Here is a 17,968-nt window from a genome sequence, read left to right as displayed (position 1 = left end):
TCTTTCTCTCTTTCTGGGGGTGGGGGTGACGGAGGTGTGCTCAGACACAAATGCTTTTGAGCCTCGCCCCCTTCCTGGCCATGCCCTGGCGGCTGGCCTTCATCCGCAGGCGCTGGTGTTTCAGGGCGATCGGCTGCTTTCATCCTTCCGGACCCTCGATCCCAAACATCACCATCCATCGCAGCATCAAGCCTGTAAAGATCCTTCCGGCTCAAAAGAAATTGCACTTTCTCCCACACCTTGCGGGCCTCAGCACACAAACATCAAGCAGCAACCCCAACATACAAAACATATCAACCATACACTCCAGAATCCAGCTGCCCGGCGGCGGGGGTCCTTGGCGAGCTTTGGGCATCTGTCAGCTCACCGAGGACCACCGCCAAGCTGGTACTAGGGTCCCTCGACTCGCCCAGGACTCTCGGCAAGCTGAGCTGACATTTGCGCTTGCCGAGCGAAACCACTAGGATCTTCCTTTTCCTCTACTTTTTTCATTGGCTTGATCAGCACGTAGAAACGCGGTGAGTGAGCAGCATTCGCCGGGAATGTGGCAAATTCACGCCACAGCAAGTGCTGAGTCTGACTAGCGCATAGCATGAAGACTCATGAAATCCCAAAATTTGACCAGGTATTAACTAGATGTAGAGCTTACTGGCATGATGCAGCCAAGTTGCCCGCGATGCAGCTTCAGCTGCATCACACAGCTGGGCGACTTTGCCGCCAAACTTAACAAGCCCCTCATTGTCAAAGAAACGCTTCCCGCTGCGGTGAGCGAGTTTTGTTAAGTTGGCTCCCACTCCGCAAAGAGGAGCTTTCCTGGGTGCTGCTCGGAATATTGAAAACCAGCAGCCACAGCAAACGTGATCTATGTTGTAAATATTGAGTTTGGCTTGGATTTGGGCACTGGAGGACTTCCCGCCGATCTGGAAACCCAGATTTTCCCAGATTTCGCAGGGAAATCTAGGCAGATCTAGGATCTGGGGAGATCGAGCCCAGATTTCCCCGCAAAATCTGGAAAAATCTGGGTTCCCAGATTGTCGGGAAGTCTTCCACTTGCGCATGCAACATGAACGGCTTCGTCGCCCTGTTTCTGCTTCGTCCGCTGTGATTGGAGACTGGTCATACGCAACAGATATGCTGTAGTTTTAATACATAAATATGCCCCTCTCTCCTTCAACAACCACAACTTCAGAATCAGCTTCTCACCAGATAACAAATCTTATTCTGGCATGGAAGACTCGAATCCATCCGATCTGGAACACAAGATTAACGCTGCCATCGGTGGCAAAACACCTTCTCCCAAGAGTCCAAACGTTCAAATGCATAGGCATCTTAGAGCGCGTCATGTTTGCATGATGGCCCTAGGTGGTTTGTGACGTATCACTTTTCAAGAATCATAAAAATTGAAATGAAGGAAAAAATGATAGACCCCCAATTCTTCTGTAATAGGTTCCATTGGCAGTGGGTTTTTTTAGGAACAGGAGAAGTGTTGTACAAAGGTGGCCCACTTGGTCTCCTTCTTGGATAAAGTATTATGGGTTAGTTAATTTTGCATTCTTAATTGGGGACTCAAGACTCTCTGGAGTGCACCACAAAGAACTCCAGTGGCCAGGAAATGTAATGAGTGCCCACGATTCTCACTCCATCAGATTGGAGTACATTCCCCCCCCACTCCATTCCTAATATTTCTCCTCCTCAAAAGGGGAGTGCAGTACTGTGCACTCCAGCCAGAGCTGGAGTGCCTACAACTTCAACCCCATACATATCTGATGTCAAGCATCTGCAAGCAGGGTATACTACAGGATGTCTGGCCATCCAGCAGGCTATGTACAAACAAACCCCACTCAATGCCAGCCGTCACCTCCTGATCTCCATGACTGGTGCAGACCGGAATCAAGCGGATGAACATCTCCTCTCAATGACTGGTCTGTGCCAGACCGCCGGTCATTTAGGGGAATCACACCTCTCAATGACCGGTGCGGTCCGTTCATCAGTCACACCTCCCAATGACTGGCACAGACTGGTCATTAAGGGTACTCACACCTCTCAATGATTGGTCAGACCGTTCATTGAGGGTAACAACACCTCTTGATGACCGGTCTGTGCCAGTCATTGAGGTGAATCACATCTCTTGATGACCAGTCTGTGCCGGTCATCAAGGGGAGTAACATCTCCTCTCAATGAATGGTCTGTGCCGGTAATCAAGGGGAGGAAAATCTCCTCACAATGACAGGTCTGTGCCGGTCATTCAGGGGAGTAACATCTCCACTCAATGACCGGTCTGTGCCACTCATCAAGGGGAATGACACCTCCTCTGGATGACCGTGTATACCGGTCATCAAGGGGAATAAGATCTCCTCTCAATGACATGCTTCTCATTTTGATGACCGGTCTTTATCGGCCATTGAGGGTACTCACACATCCTCTTGTTGACTGGTACACACCAGTCATCCAGAGGAGGTGTCATTCCCTTTGATGACCGGTATACACTGGTCATCCAGAGGAGGTGTTATTCCCATCAATGACTGGTCTGAATGGTAATTGTGAGGAGGTGCTACTCCCCTTGGTGACCGGCACAGACTGGTCATTGAGAGTGTGAGCCTGAGTCTCTATAGTGACAGCAGGACACAAGAAAAAAGGGGGAATATTTGGATTTCTTTGGATAAAGAAAAGAAAAATATAAGAGAGATAGAGACAGAGAGAAAGAGACTGAGCAGATTCAAGATTAAGCAGATTTTCAAAGTTATTCTGGTGGGAATACACGTCCACTGGCAATGCTACCTCTTTAGAAGAGTGCTGCCAAGCTGTGCTGGAGAGTGCAACAGCCTCCTCTCACCAAAGAAACGTGGAGGGCTTCTGGATTAGACAAGTTTAATCCAGCCACAATTTTTTAGCTTCCTTCTGGATATTCAAGGTTCTTTAAAGGGAAACCTATGTGGTTTGTTTCTTACAAAAACCACAGAAAAAGAATGATGTAAAGCAGGTGCAGACCTGTGATCAAGGATAAGGCAAAGGCCAGCAAAAGAAGAGCAAATCAAGCAGACACAGAGTTGTACATCTGAGATAAACAAGGTTCAGTGAAAGAGGTTACTTACTGTCAATATCCTAGGCGCCTGTGACGGTAGGTATACTGGGAGCGTGGTTATCTCCTTGGTGGTGATCCTGGGGTTATCTGGGGTGTGGTTCTGGTGTGCTGAAGTCTGTAGATCCTCCTCAGGCAAGGGGGATCCTGACTACAAAAATTTTCACAGTTTGCTTATGTAATTTACATATGTACATGTGGTTTGGCGCGCCTGGTAGCGCTGACACATCACAACTGCGCATGCGCGCCACAACTCAAGAACTCAGGGAAGGAGTATAGTTACAAAGAATTGGTAAGTTGTAAATAGGGTTAAAATTGCATGAGGAAACAGAATATGAAGCCAAAACAAGGATATCTCTTAAGATGAAAAAGATATGAAGTAATTCATATGTAAAAACTAGAAAAAGGCAGACTTTAGGTCAGCTGTGTTGACTCTAAGGCTGACAGAGAGGAGATGTTACCCCCCTTGATGACCGGCACAGACCGGTCATCAAGAGATGTGATTCACCTTGATGAACGGTGATGAACGGTCATCAAGAGGAGATGTTATTACCCTTGATGACCAGTCTGACCAATCATTGAGAGGTGTGAGTCCCCTTGATGACTGGTCTGTGCCGGTCATTGGGAGGTTTGACTGATGACCGGCCCGCACCAGTCATCGGGAGGTGTGAGTCCCCTCAATGATTGGTCCAACCAATCATCAAGAGGTGTGAGTCCCCTTGATGACCGGCACAGACCGGTCCCTTGATGACCGGCACAGACCAGTCATCAAGAGGTGTGACTGATGACCGGTATTCACCGGTCATTGAGAGGTTTGAGTCCCCTCAATGGTCCAGACCGGTCATCAAGAGGTGTGATTGCTGTGGGCACTCCAAAAAAAAGGAGACTTGGAGTGCACCCCAATGCACTCCATTTGGTATTTGCCAGCTGGAGTGCAAAACCAAAATCCTTCACTGAAAAGGTGGAGTGCTTGGGCTTGCACTCCATTTTTTTTGGAGTGCATCTAGCTGCACTCCCCTATTTTGGTCAATTTTGGAGTATCCAGTTGTGTACTCCAACAAACATGGAGTGCCCATCTGGGGACTCCATGTTTTGGGAGTACAAAATCAAGGCACTCCAACTTTTTTGAAGTGCTGGCCCCCCAAAGCCAAAAATGTGGAGTGCACCAAGACTGCACATATTACACTGCACTTAGCGTAGCGGTTTTGTAATTAGCGGTTTCTTGTGGCCGCTACGCTAGTATTACAATGTAGCTTATAATCAGCTACAATTACACCTACAAAATGTTTGGGAAAAATTGCATGTTTAGCAACAAATTATAGCTAATTAGCTGTAGCGGCCCACTAATTAGCTGTAATTTAGCGTTAGCGGGTTGATATTACAGCTAAAGCTAACAGCCTGGAAGTTTAGAGGCTCTCAGCTATATTTAATTTCTAGCGGCACTAATGTAATTAGCTTAATATGTGCGGTCTTGAGTGCACACATTGAAAGTTTGGAGTGCATTTTGGCTGACCCTATGTGAAATCAAAAACACTAAAAAAAAGAGATTGGATGGTGGTCTGACCACCAAGGAAAATAAGTGGTGGGAAGTAGAACACTAGAGTGCCCCTTTTTAGGCTAGGCTGCCCCTGCCAGTTTGAGAAAGCCTCAGACAATTAATTACAGCTAATCACATGGTACAGCAAAACATTATACCCCACATTTTTATTTCAATATTTATGGCTTGGAGGATGACCACACTACAATTCACTTATGCTAGGACCTCATCAAACTGACTATGATCATCCACAATACAACATACTTTAACAACCTATTTGCGTCTGTTTCTGTGATTACAGTACCAAAGTAGATCAAAAACTACAAACCAAATAAAATCAATCTATGATGTTTGGAATCAGGAATTTTGGATCAAGGTATGACGTCTTGAATATCTTACACCAGTGAACCCCTCTGCCGAAGCCATTATCTCAGTTACTAGGATCATCCCAAATGAGTACCTGGTTTGGACCAGGTCAAACCTAGTTAAACCATTGAACATTGCCTCAAATTCAAAACCAATCCTTACCAATGGTTCCAGCCAACTGTATTGTTGAGATACATATAATCCAGATAGGAAGTTGAGAAGAAATATGTGAATGAAATAATGTTACATTCACAAAATATGTTGCAATATGTTGCGTAGTATATAGCAAAGTGGGAGAATTTCTCAACTGCAAATCCCAGAGCTTGATCAACAAAGCAGGTAGGGCAGCACATTATACCACCTGGTGCCTGTGGTTCAGGAGGAGGATTTTGTCCAGGATCTTCAATACAACACAGAATCACATGGATAAAAGAGAGTTGGAAAGTTGAACTTGCAGGAGGCAGAGTAATGACAGAAAAGCTTACAGGGAACATTGTCATCATTTCACCCTAATATTTTGATTGTGTGGAAAAGAACTCAGATAATTTATTCAGTCAATCTATCAATGGATGCCAGTCAAAGATGCAATAAAAGCGGCAAACCAGTGCCACTAGCATGCTATAAACAATCACCCCTGGTGGATCATGATTAAAGTCAGTAAGTCAAAATTAGGAATAGGTACTCAGTTCTGCACTCCAATTGACTTGGAGTACTCTATTCTGTACTCCAAAAATGATTGGAGTAAACACTCCATACACTCACTTTTGGAGTGCTTTTGGGATATTTTTGGAGTGCATTTAGGCTGACCCTCTCACATATCACACTGTACAACTAGAGCGGAGTAATTACAACTGTATGTATCTCGTTTTGTTGATTTGCTGTCCTATCAGTGGTACAACATGTCATGAGGATGTCGGCAATCTGGATGGCATAAAGAGAAATAGAGAAAAAGATATAGAGAAGAGAAAAGAGGAAGAAAAAGATGAGAGAAAATTGGGAGCAATTGGAACACAGAGAGAGGAAGTATGACCACAAGGAAATACAGAGAGAGGAAGGATGATCACAAGGAAATAAATGAAAAGGCTGGATTGGGGAGATATCACGAGAGGAGAAACGGGAGGTGGATTTCCCCTTACCCATTGGAAGAAGTGTCATTTCCAGAGATATCTGCAGCAAAATGTCTACAAACATCACAGGAACAATCATATCCATCTTCCACTGGGTGCACAAACCCAAACCAAAAAAATAATTGTGTGTTGAGATTTCTGGACTTCACTTAGACAAAAAACAAATCATGGATGTTTGGTGTGAGGCGGTTTTGGGAAATGCTAGGGCCAAAAATCAAGGATCTTGGCTTCCTTTGCCTTCTGTTATGTGTCAGAATTCTGGCTCATCTTCTTTGCTCACAGTCTTCCTCTTTTCCATCACTGATTAGTGATGCCCAAACCCCCCCTTTTTCAATCTATCATTTTCCATCACAATGTGTGATGTATTCTTTATTCCCATCAATTATTTATTGATGCTTTCCATCACAAGATTGTGATGTGTATGTTCTCTTTCCATTGTTGAGTTACAATGCCTTCCACATGTTAATGTTTCTTTAACATGTATCTATCTCTCCTTCCATCTCATGTGAGATGTCTGTTTTGTTTGTTTTGTCACTTAGTCCCCCTTTGGATCTTGCAAGGGGGCTCTCTAGTTGTGACTACATATTTCCTCTGCTTGTATTTGAAATCAAATCATCAAGTCAGAGCCACTCCAAATTAGAGATGGCACTTGGGTGCCCATTTGCGGGTAGCCGGAACACCCGCTCAGCACCCGCCGGCGGGTGCCGGGTGCGGGTGCGGCTGTTCAGTTTTTGGGCAGGAAAAAAACAGGTACCCGCCCATCTTGGTGGGCCAGATGGATCGGAGGGATCTCTTCGTTTGAAGAGGTGGGAGGTGTACATACCACCTCAAGCGGAGTGATCCCTCCGCCCAGAGGAGTGTACACCTTCACCACAGGAGCAGGTCAACGTTCTGTCGACACTCCGTCTTTTTGTCCCCCAAACGTTGCTTTCCTCCGCAGGGGGCAACGTTCTGACGCGGTCAGAAATTACCAAGAAAATATGGGTTGGTGTGGTTTCAGTTGTCACAACAGCATCCTGGCAAAGAGGGGCGGGCGCGCCGACGTTGCTGGACCAACAAGGGTTCCGCACCTTTGTTTGCCAATCACTCCGGCAACACTAGGTTGACGCCTTTCCCTCTGCACTCTAGAAGAGCGTCGAGGTATTGAGCCCACAACGTTGGCAAGGGGTTGATCCCGTAGGTGCCGATTGGCAAAAGGAACTCCTGCGGGCTCAAACCCATAGTTGCGTCTACCAATGGGCTTCCGGACAAGGAGCTTCTTCCCCCTTGTACTACACAACACTGGCTATACCTCTTAAGTAGAATTTCACTTTCTATACCAAAGCAAACCAGATTGCTTCCACCGTTCCACAAAAAAAAACATCAAAGGCAAAAAACATTAAAAAAATAAAAAAAGTCAAAATCAAGCTGTCTCCTTGAACACTCACTTGGTAAAACATCTTTGCAGGTGGGCGCAGGAAAGCAAAAAAAAAAAAAAAAAATTCTGCAACCTGAGTGTTGAGAACCGGTTGGTCGGACCATCCTGTTCTAGCAACGCCCAAGTTGGGGGACCTCGCTGTCAACGGGAATTTTAGATTAATGAAAACATCTTTTTGACGTTTTGTCAAGACGTCCCAGGAACCCAGACATCCTATTGACAATCACGTCCTCAAAGCGTTGTTTGGACGCTGGAGCAGGCTGTCCTTGCAACCCAAGCGTCCTATCAATCACATGGCTTCAGCAAATGACCCACGGACGCCGGTGAAAGCGTCAGGATAACCCAGGTATCCCAAGAACGGCTGGGTTGAGGCCATCGTCCTCTCAACACCAAGCCTTCCGTCAAGGGGACTTTGACGTCCTAGCAACCCCAGATGCTGCAACCACCGCGGTTGGCAAGGACGTCAATGACAAAATGCTGTCTAAAAAGCGTCCTACGGCCAACAAGACGACTTTAACGTTCCATGGCGGTCCTAGCGGTTGCTAGGACGCGTGATTCCTGCAGCCGTTCTGGGAACGTACCGAGTTCTCTCAATCGCTCCTGTGGTGTCCTCAACCGTAGGGACTCCTTGACCGGAGGAGTCCCTCCGGTCAAAAAGCTTGTGCACCTCTTCGACTGGAGGGATCCCTCCGGTCAAGGAGGTACTATACCCCTGGGACTCCGGGAGGAATCCCCGGGTCAGCAAGTATATCGATGACCGGGAGGATTCCTTCCCTGTCATCAATATAATCTATGGCTGGGAGGACTTCCTCCCGGTCATCGATATAATTGATGGCTGGGAGGACTCCCTTCCGGTCAGCAATATATAATCAATGGCTGGGAGGACTCCCTCCGGGTCATCAATATATAATCGATGGATGGGAGGACTCCCTCCCGGTCATCAATATATAATCGATGGATGGGAGGACTCCCTCCCGGTCATTGATATAATTGATGGCTGGGAGGACTCCCTCCCGGTCATTGCGATGAGCTTGCTGGCTGTGGGAATCCCTCACGGTCAGCAAGTGTATGTATTGCTGACCGGGAGGGATTTCTCGCCAGCAGTGAGTATATCAGAGCGGGTACCCGGTATACCCGCCAAGCACACGCCGGCGGGTGCCGGGTGTGGGTGCAGGTGTTGAGAATTTGCAAAATTTCATGCGGGTACCCGCACCCGCGGTGGGTACCCGGGTGCGAGAGGCCATCTCTACTCCAAATCAGATCCACTAGACTCACCAGTTCAGCTCCTTGGTCCAATCTCAAGACCCCTCAAGATTGAAACTCTCACCTCATCAAACCCCTTTTTTTCTGACTGAAAATCTCTCATTATGCAACAACGTTGAGTGGGGGATAAGGAAGGAAGGATGTGAAGCTTGTGACAATGATGATCAGTACTGGGCGGGGTTGGGCTGCCCTGCTGGGCCACATAACCCGGCTTGGCCCACAACATCCACAGACAGGCAGGGCAGGGCCGGGCTCAGACTCCAAAATCTGTTGGTAGTCTGCAATGAGCCACACAGAGGCCACTTGCTACCCGTTGGCCGTTGAGGCATGTTGGATAAGCAGGCAGCCCAACATTCCCTGCAAATGCTTTCCTTTGCAGAAGTGGCGGCAATTTGAAGCCGCCAGCCACAGTGTGCCTCCAAGTCCATGCGGGGAACTTGTGCTGCAAGTATGGGAGGCACACTCTTTTCACTTATGGATGACCTTGCTCAAGAAAAGAAGGAAAGAAAAGCCCTTGTGCTGGTATGTGCCTGTCTTGTGATACCCTGGTCCTGGGGACACTTTGTTTATGTAGACTGCGTTCTAGACCAAGCTTAACTAAGCCTCTCCGAGGAGGGGCAAAGCCTCTCCAAAGGAGAGGTCTAGGACTAATGTCCCATACTTGGCCTGAGGCTGATGGTTTTTTTCAATGAAAATGTGTGATTTTGTGTTTACAACTCTCCTACAACTTGGTATTGCCTCATAATCCAAATCCCAGTTGACCATGTCTAGCCCTTGATCTCAGCTGTTTTGTACATGTTTTTTCAAGTAAATTCATCAAGAACTGGCCGCTCAGCAGCCATTCTTGTAAGGGTATTTTCTGAGCAATGTGACAGACCCGCCGGGCCATTTAAAGGTCAAGTTCAGACACTTTCTCACGGTTTCAGCCTTGCAAGGCCTCGCAAGCCACACTTTTACAAAAAAAAAATTTTCAAGGAATGGGGGTAGGTGTTGTGTTAAAAACATCAGAATATGAAGAAAGAAAATCTGATTCTAATGGTGCCAGAGGCTTTGAAGAAATCCAATGGGTATACGGTGATGTGGGGGTTAGAAGGAATTTTTAGATGTTTGGCTGGGCCCTTCGCAAGAGGGAGGGTGCTCGCACCCCGCGAGCACAGGGAGGGACTTGAGGGCCCAATTATAAACAAGTTTTGGGATAATATTGGGATTGTTTTCAAATAAGTTTGAAATCAAAAAAAATTATCTTAATGGTGCAGATACAGGGGCCAAAACTGTTTCCAACCTGTTTCAAACCAAGTGTAAATTATGAACCCATCACCATGCTGGATGAGTTTCTGGTGCAATTGAACGCAAGCCTCCAATACCAAAGGTTGCTCCGTTGGACAGTTGTCCGTCTTGCATGCGCCAAGACAATGGCAGCGACGGCAGAAGCCTTCCCAAGAACTTGGGGGGACAACCTGGGTCGGGACAACTGGCCACCAATGTCTGCCCACTCTCCCTAGTCAATAGATACCCGTGAATCAGCCTTGAAGGCTGATTCTTGCACGCAACATACTGGTTCAACTGCAAGAGCCTGTAGCTCGCTCATTCTGCAAGCTACATATGAGGTCCCGGGCATTGATAGATGCGCTTGCATCCTGGCTATCCATTTATGGTGTCTGTTTTGCAATTACTCGCAAATCAGCCTTGATGGTGTTGGAATCCAAATAACCCTCTAAAGAGGAGTACCCCAGGTGAGTAGTACTCACGTACACTCACCACAAATCTCATATTGAATACTTATATTCATTATGTTAAAAACCAGAAACTGTGACAGGTCCACTGTACAGTGCAAATAGCAAGAAGCTCTGTGCTGTTGCATCGGGTAATGACGCAACCAACGTCATTACTGAGAACTCAAACAATCTATCATCGTTAAACTCCTTGTGAGTTGCAGATCTTCACAACCCAGTTGGTCAAAGAGCGTACTAACTCTTTCTCCTTCTACAGACAAAACAACTCCGAAGATCGAGCAGAAAAACTCAAACGAAGCAGTCATATACTTGCGATATCATTGTAAGTACTTTGACGCTTCGTCACTCTAGACTAACGGAACGATCAACTGATCGTTCTTGTTCTTATAACCAGTTCTACGAGTCTTGCCGACCGTATTACCTCGCCGTGCACCTGACTAAGTCAGAGTCAAAGGAGAAAAGGATAACTTATCTGTAATGTTCTTTTCTTACAAAACAAACTTCTATCAATACATTTGATGAACTTTTAACTGACAATCAAATGATTGACATTCCTGTTTACATTTACAAACAGATAAAAATCTTATCAAAAGGAATTCTCTCTTAGCTCAAAAAACAGTTTAAAAGTCTTAATTATTGTTTGCAGGTTTAGTTACTGCCGTCAGGTAAAGATCAATCAACCTTATTATTATTGTATTCTTATTATTGTATTTACAAACTAAATACTTATTAAGAAATGTAATATCTTCAGTTTTATCAATTCTCACAGATTTACAGTCTTGAGGCTTAGATCACGATCTCGAGTAAAAACTTTGAAGGCAGAATTAAATCGCGATAATCGACAATGGAGGCTTTCAATCGGAAGGACGCTATGGACGATAAGGGTCTTAGCAATATTCCCGTTTTGAAAGGCGACAACTACACTCTCTGGCGAAATAAACTCAAATTTTTCTTAAATGCTCATCAGCTTTGGGATGCCTGCGTCAAATTTCAACCTCCTCCTTTAACTGAAGTGATCAAAATCAAGCACGCTTGCGCCTTGTCAAATCTCTCCGTAACTATCGATAATAGTATCTTCAATGCCACCTTTGCTAACGATGAAGATAGAACTCCGTTTCAAGTCTGGACTCTCCTTAAAAATTAATACGCGGCACAATCAATTTTCTCCTTAATTCGCGTATGGGAGGAGTGGGATTCAATTTACTACGACACGACTTTAATGCAATATATTGACAAAGTCCACGAATGTCTCACTGAATTCAAGACACTCGGTATCGATACAACTCACATACTATTTAGTTTTTGTATTATCAGTCGAGTCAGTCGAGTAAAACAATCTATTGTCGAAAACATTCTTAACGACGCCACCGTTGCTTCGGATCCTTTCTTGCTTTTGACTAAGCTTCGCGATCAAGCCATTTTTGAGGTCACCGAGATCAAGCGCAAGTCATTAAAAAGGAACATCGACAACTCATCCTCTGATGCTCTTTCAACTAACGTTGAAAGAAGTTCAAAGAAGTTTAAGAAAGGTCCGAGAAAGCGAATTACGTGTAGCAACGGTGTAACCATTACGATACATTGAGCGTATTGGGTAAACGTTTTTCATTGAAGATGCATACCTACATGTCCAATCTTTTGTTTTTAGCCATTATCCATACAATAACAGCCAAAAACAAAAAATTGGACATGTAGGTATGCATCTTCAATGAAAAACGTTTACCCAATACACTCAATGTATGGTAATGGTTACACCGTTGCGTGTAGCGGTGGAAAACATAATCCTGACGCATATCATGCTGAGAAGGATTGCTGGACTGTTCACGACGATAAATTACCGGAACGATTCAAAGACAAACCATCCATAGGTACTAACTTAACGAGTTCATCAGCTCCGATGCCATCGACTAGTAACGTTCGTATTGATGAAGACGATTGTTCAGCTCCCTCTTTCCACTACTGTACCACGGCTACCATCATGAACGCTACAACAGCAAGTTTACCAGCCGTACTTGACTCTGGAGCAAGTCACCATATGTTTAACTCGTTGGATTTCTTTTTCGATAATCATCCAGTTCATATATTCATCATTACTGGAGACGGTAAATCAAGAGAAGAACTAATTGCAACTCAGCAAGGAACAGCGATTGTTAAATTTGAAGATAATAAAGTGTTAACTCTTAAAGACGCTTTATTTGTTCCAAATCTTTCGCGAAACTTAATCTCTTTCACTGGTTTACTAGAAGATGAAATATCAATCAAGAAAAGCAACCACCTCTGTGAAGTATTTTCGACCGGAAACACGAAGTTGTTCAACCTTAAGCTGTCGAATAATTTATTTGAAATTCACGGCGATATCTCTTCCCTTAACAAAGATACATTGGCGTTAACCTCAAATGCTCAGATTTCTTCAGACTTCTATAAGTGGCACAATCGTTTTGGCCATGCTAGTTCTGATTGATTGAAGGCCATTCTTCCAACTGAAACAAATCTTGATAAGAGTCACGCATGCAATTCTTGTATAAGTGGTAAATTGACTCGCAAACCATTCAAAAGTCATTTTGATCAGACAACTTGCTTGCTTGAAATGGTTCACGGCAATCTCGTTGGACCAATCAATCCTTTGACAAATGGCAGAGCTCGTTATTTCTTAACTTTAGTTGATCAATTCACCGGTCATATTGACGTTACGATCTTAAAAGAGAAGAGCAATACACCTGATGCAATCGATAAATATAAAATCTTCTTTGAAAATCAAACCGGTCATTGCATGAAGAAATTAATTACAGATGGCGGCGGCGAGTTTTGTAACACAACTCTTTTTGACTTATTACAATCTTATGGTGTTCAGCATAACGTATCACCACCGTATACTCCGCAGCAGAACGGCATTGCCAAACGCGCAAATAGGACGATCCTTAATATGGCTAGATGTATGCTATTACAGTCAAATTTAGCACCAGAGTGGTGGGCTGAAGCCGTAAAAATGGCAGCAGCAATAACAAACTGTTTACCATCTTTATCTCGAAGCCGAACATCACCGTTGGAACTTTTGTTTAAGAAGAAACCAAACATTGATTTCTTTTGACCATTTGGCTGTAAGGTCTGGGCTTTGAAACCTGAAGTCAATCACAACAAGAAATTCGATTCACTTTCCTGGGACGGTATTCTCATTGGTTATGCAAATGATTACTCTGCGTACAAGGTTCTACGTCTTGACAACAAGAAGATTATCACAACCAAGCATGCATATTTTGACGAAGCAGTTTTTCCATCTAGTGCTGCTTTACACAAGAGTCTCAATAATCTTTTGATCTCAAATAATCTTCCAATATTTTGTCAAAAGAACTTTCTACCATTCGCAGAAGATAAACTGCCTATTGAAGAGGACGAGACGATTCCACACATTTTGTCTGATGAGGTCAATTCCACTGCGATTGATTTCGGAAAACCAATTTTGAGCAAAATAAACCAGTCAAATATCATTCATCATTCTAGACGAGAAGCTAAAGCATTGTTAGCCGACAAAAAGAAGCACGACACACCAAAGACTCATTTTCAAGCAATGAAGAACAAAGAATCAGATCAATGGAAGCAAGCTGAATTGAAGGAGTACACCAATATGAAAAACTTCAATGCATGGGATCAAAGATCAAGGACTTTGGCTGATTCTCCAATCCCATCAACATGGGCTTTTCAAAAAAAGCTTGGATCCAATAATGAAGTTACGGAATTCAAGGCCAGAATATGCGCTCAGGGTTTTTTTCAAACATATGGCATGAATTTCTTCGCCAAGTATGCGCCGACAGGACGACCTGCGTCATTAAGAATACTTCTCTCCTTTGCAGTCACAAATGACATGAAAATTCATCAACTAGATGTTTGAAGTGCTTTTCTCACATGTCCTTTGGAAGATAAAGTCACACTTCTTCCTCCTCCTGGCTTCAATGGACCGCTGAATACAGTTTTTGACTTAAACAAAGCGGTTTATGGCTTACAACAAGCGCCTTTAATCTGGTACAAGCAACTTTCCGGATTTCTAGTCTCAATCAACTTCAAAATCTCAATATCTGATCCATGCGTATTCTGGCGTGAAGAAAAACCTGGTAAACCATTGACATGGATTTATGCTCATGTTGATGATTTGGTGATCATCAGCAAAGATCCGCTTGTTTTCAAAGCCAAGATTGAGAAGGACTTTGATATCAAATATCTTGGCGACGCTGAATTTCTATTAGGAATGAAGATCACTAGGAACAAAAATTCAATCACAATCAATCAAGAGCAATACATTGAACGAAAACTTGCTGAATATGAAATTTCAAATGCATATCCAGCTTCCTGTCCTCTTAATCCTCGAGTTCAACTTGATAAAGCAACGGTTGAAGAACAAGCTTTATTTAATAAGCTCAATGTCAATTATCGCTCTTTGGTCGGTTCGTTAAACTATTTGGCTCTTCTGACTCTCCCAGATATTGCCTACGCAGTTAGTGCTCTGTCTCAATTTCTTGAAGAACCTGGAATGCCGCACTACAAAGCTGCTTCGCAAGTTTGGCGTTATGTCTCCGGTACTCGCCATCTTGGACTTACTTACTCAAAGCAATCTAACTCGGATTTCAAGGCTTACGTCGACGCAGATTGGGGTAACTGTCCAATAACACGTTGATTGATAACCGGATACGTTGCTATGTCAGCCGATCATTTGTTATCTTGGAAGTCAAGCAAACGAGAAACCGTCTCACTCTCCTCAGCTGAAGCCGAGTATAAAGCACTCTCAGATTTAAGTCGTGAGGTAGCGTGGATTGTGAATCTTGTGGACGAAATCAACATCTTGGCAAAACCAATTCATTTCAACGTTGCAGTTGACAACATGGCAGCCATCGATCTAGCGAACAGTGAAACTTCGCAAAATAGTTTCCGAACGAAGCATATGAACATTTGTCTTCATTTCGTTTGACAGCTCGTTCATGATAAGCTCATCAAGCTTCTCTATATCAAGTCAAACTTGAATCCAGCCAACTTTCTCACCAAACCGGTCGGACGATGCACAATCAGAAGATCTCTCAAAGCAATTGGCATTTCGTGTGGTTCCAAGTCTGCTTTGAATCTAATGACTCAAAGCACGGCAGAATGTTGGAATCCAGATAACCCTCTAAAGAGGAGTACCCCAGGTGAGTAGTACTCACGTACACTCACCACAAATCTCATATTGAATACTTATATTCATTATGTTAAAAACGAAAAACTGTGACAGGTCCACTGTACAGTGCAAATAGCAAGAAGCTCTGCGCTGTTGCATTGGGTAATGACGCAACCAACGTCATTACTCAGAACTCAAACAATCTATCATCGTTAAACTCCTTGTGAGTTGCAGATCTTCACAACCCAGTTGGTCAAAGAGCGTACTGACTCTTTCTCCTTCTACAGACAAAACAACTCCGAAGATCGAGCAGAACAACTCAAACGAAGCAGTCATATACTTGCAATATCATTGTAAGTACTTTGACGCTTCGTCACTCTAGACTAACGGAACGATCAACTGATTGTTCTTGTTCTTATAACCAGTTCTACGAGTCTTGCCAACCGTATTACCTCGCCGTGCACCTGACTAAGTCAGAGTCAAAGGAGAAAAGGATAACTTATCTGTAATGTTCTTTTCTTACAAAACAAACTTCTATCAATACATTTGATGAACTTTTAACTGACAATCAAATGATTGACATTCCTGTTTACATTTACAAACAGATAAAAATCTTATTGAAAGGAATTCTCTCTTAGCTCAAAAAACAGTTTAAAAGTCTTAATTATCGTTTGCAGGTTTAGTTACTGCCTTCAGGTAAAGATCAATCAACCTTATTATTATTGTATTCTTATTATTGTATTTAAAAACCAAACACTTATTAGGGGGGTTCACAATAGGATAAAAGTAAAATTTTAAGGTCTTTATCAACAAATTTTTAAAAATCTGGCAAGGTGTACAGGACTGGGTATCCCCTGAGAATCAGAGCAACATCTTAATTTTTTAAAAAGTTGTTCACAAAGGCCTTAAAATTAGCTCTAAAGTTTTATTTTTATCCTATTGTGAACCCCCCTATTAGGGGGGTTCACAATAGGATAAAAATAAAACTTTAGAGTCAATTTTAAGGCCTTTATCAACAACTTTTTAGAAATATGGCAGGATGTACAGGATAAGGTGTCCCCTGGCAATCAGAGGGTGTTCTTCATTTTTTAAAAAATTGTCTGTAAAGGCCTTAAAATTGGCTTCAAAGTTTTATTTTTATCGTATTGTGAACCACCCTATTAAGAAATGTAATATCTTCAGTTTTATCAATTCTCACAGATGGCTGTATCTTGCGCGAGTACATATGCTGTGGCCTTTGGCGGGGGGAAGTACTGGTCAGGTGTATGGTGGGAATCTGCATGCTGAGCTGTAATCACATTCAAAACAGTATTGGTAATCCAGTTTTCCCCAAACCACCTCCCCGAGGTGGTTTGGGTTGTTTTGAGATTTTCAATTCCAAGAAAGTTAGCAAAAATATCTTTCAAACTTATTTGAAAATAATCCCAATATTATTCCAAAACTTGTTTATAATTGGGCCCGAGTCTTGTGTTAAGTTCGGTTCTAGACGAGCTTCGAGTTGCATGTCACATTTCCGTGACGGATGCATAATGACCAGTATTGCATTGATCACGTTTGTATGCGAAGTGATTTTCGATGCCCCCATTCATCCACCGACCGCCGATTCCTCTGACGATATATATTTACATATGTACCTCTTTCGACTGTTCTTTCCCACTCGGATTGTGTTTCAGGATGGATCTGATCGTCGGATCGATTGAAGTTGGACAATATCCAAGCCATGCGTCTCCACGCGTCTCTCAGCCGCGCTGATCTTCCTGCTGACCCGTTCCGGATGATCTTGTGGTTTTTAATCTGATGGGTCTGCATAATAAAAGACTTGTCGATTTGCGGATCGACGAACAGTTTGCTGTTTTCGAACCCTCCCATTACCACGGATGTCCTCCCAGGCCTCATGATACTCCGTTTTTTTCTTTTGGAAAAAATAATTGAAGTTCAAAAGGCCCATGTATAGCAAGCATTCTTTTTCAAATGGCTCTACTTGAGCATCAACTCTTCTTATGTTTACCTACCTGTATATCGACTACTATAATTGCACCATCGGTCCATGTGCATTTCAAGTGGGCATATCATGGCCATCAAAGTTTCCAAGGTTTCAATAGGTTAGTTTTGCCCAGTCTTCATCGCTGAGAGCAAGGAAAACATCATATGTCATATTATATGGTGCTTCAAGCTGCGTTCTGAAGCTTAGTGTTCGACGCGTCTCAAGGCGAATACACATTTGGATTTCGCTGGGTCTCAAAGCCCTGTCGAAGCCAAAAAAATAATCTGGGGAAATGAAAGTTTACATTGCTATTGAAGAGGTACTT

The 17,968-nt window shown here is 43.6% G+C and overlaps 1 protein-coding gene across 1 annotated transcript; it reads left to right on the top strand.

Moving 5' to 3' along the window:
• Nucleotides 1–50: 50 nt before the first annotated feature.
• Nucleotides 51–464, top strand: PtA15_12A125 (uncharacterized protein; the record flags this gene model as incomplete). The annotated part of the gene is made up of 1 exon (XM_053161703.1): nucleotides 51–464. The coding sequence occupies one exon, from the start codon at nucleotides 51–53 to the stop codon at nucleotides 462–464; it is 414 nt and encodes a 137-aa protein (XP_053025694.1).
• Between the last annotated feature and the right edge of the window lie 17,504 nt (nucleotides 465–17,968).

The sequence above is a fragment of the Puccinia triticina genome, chromosome 12A, assembly GCF_026914185.1.
Source record: "Puccinia triticina chromosome 12A, complete sequence".
In the NCBI taxonomy this organism is placed as follows: Eukaryota; Fungi; Basidiomycota; class Pucciniomycetes; order Pucciniales; family Pucciniaceae; genus Puccinia; species Puccinia triticina.
Note: the sequence above shows the minus strand (reverse complement) of the source record. Positions and strands in the feature narration are given on the sequence as shown.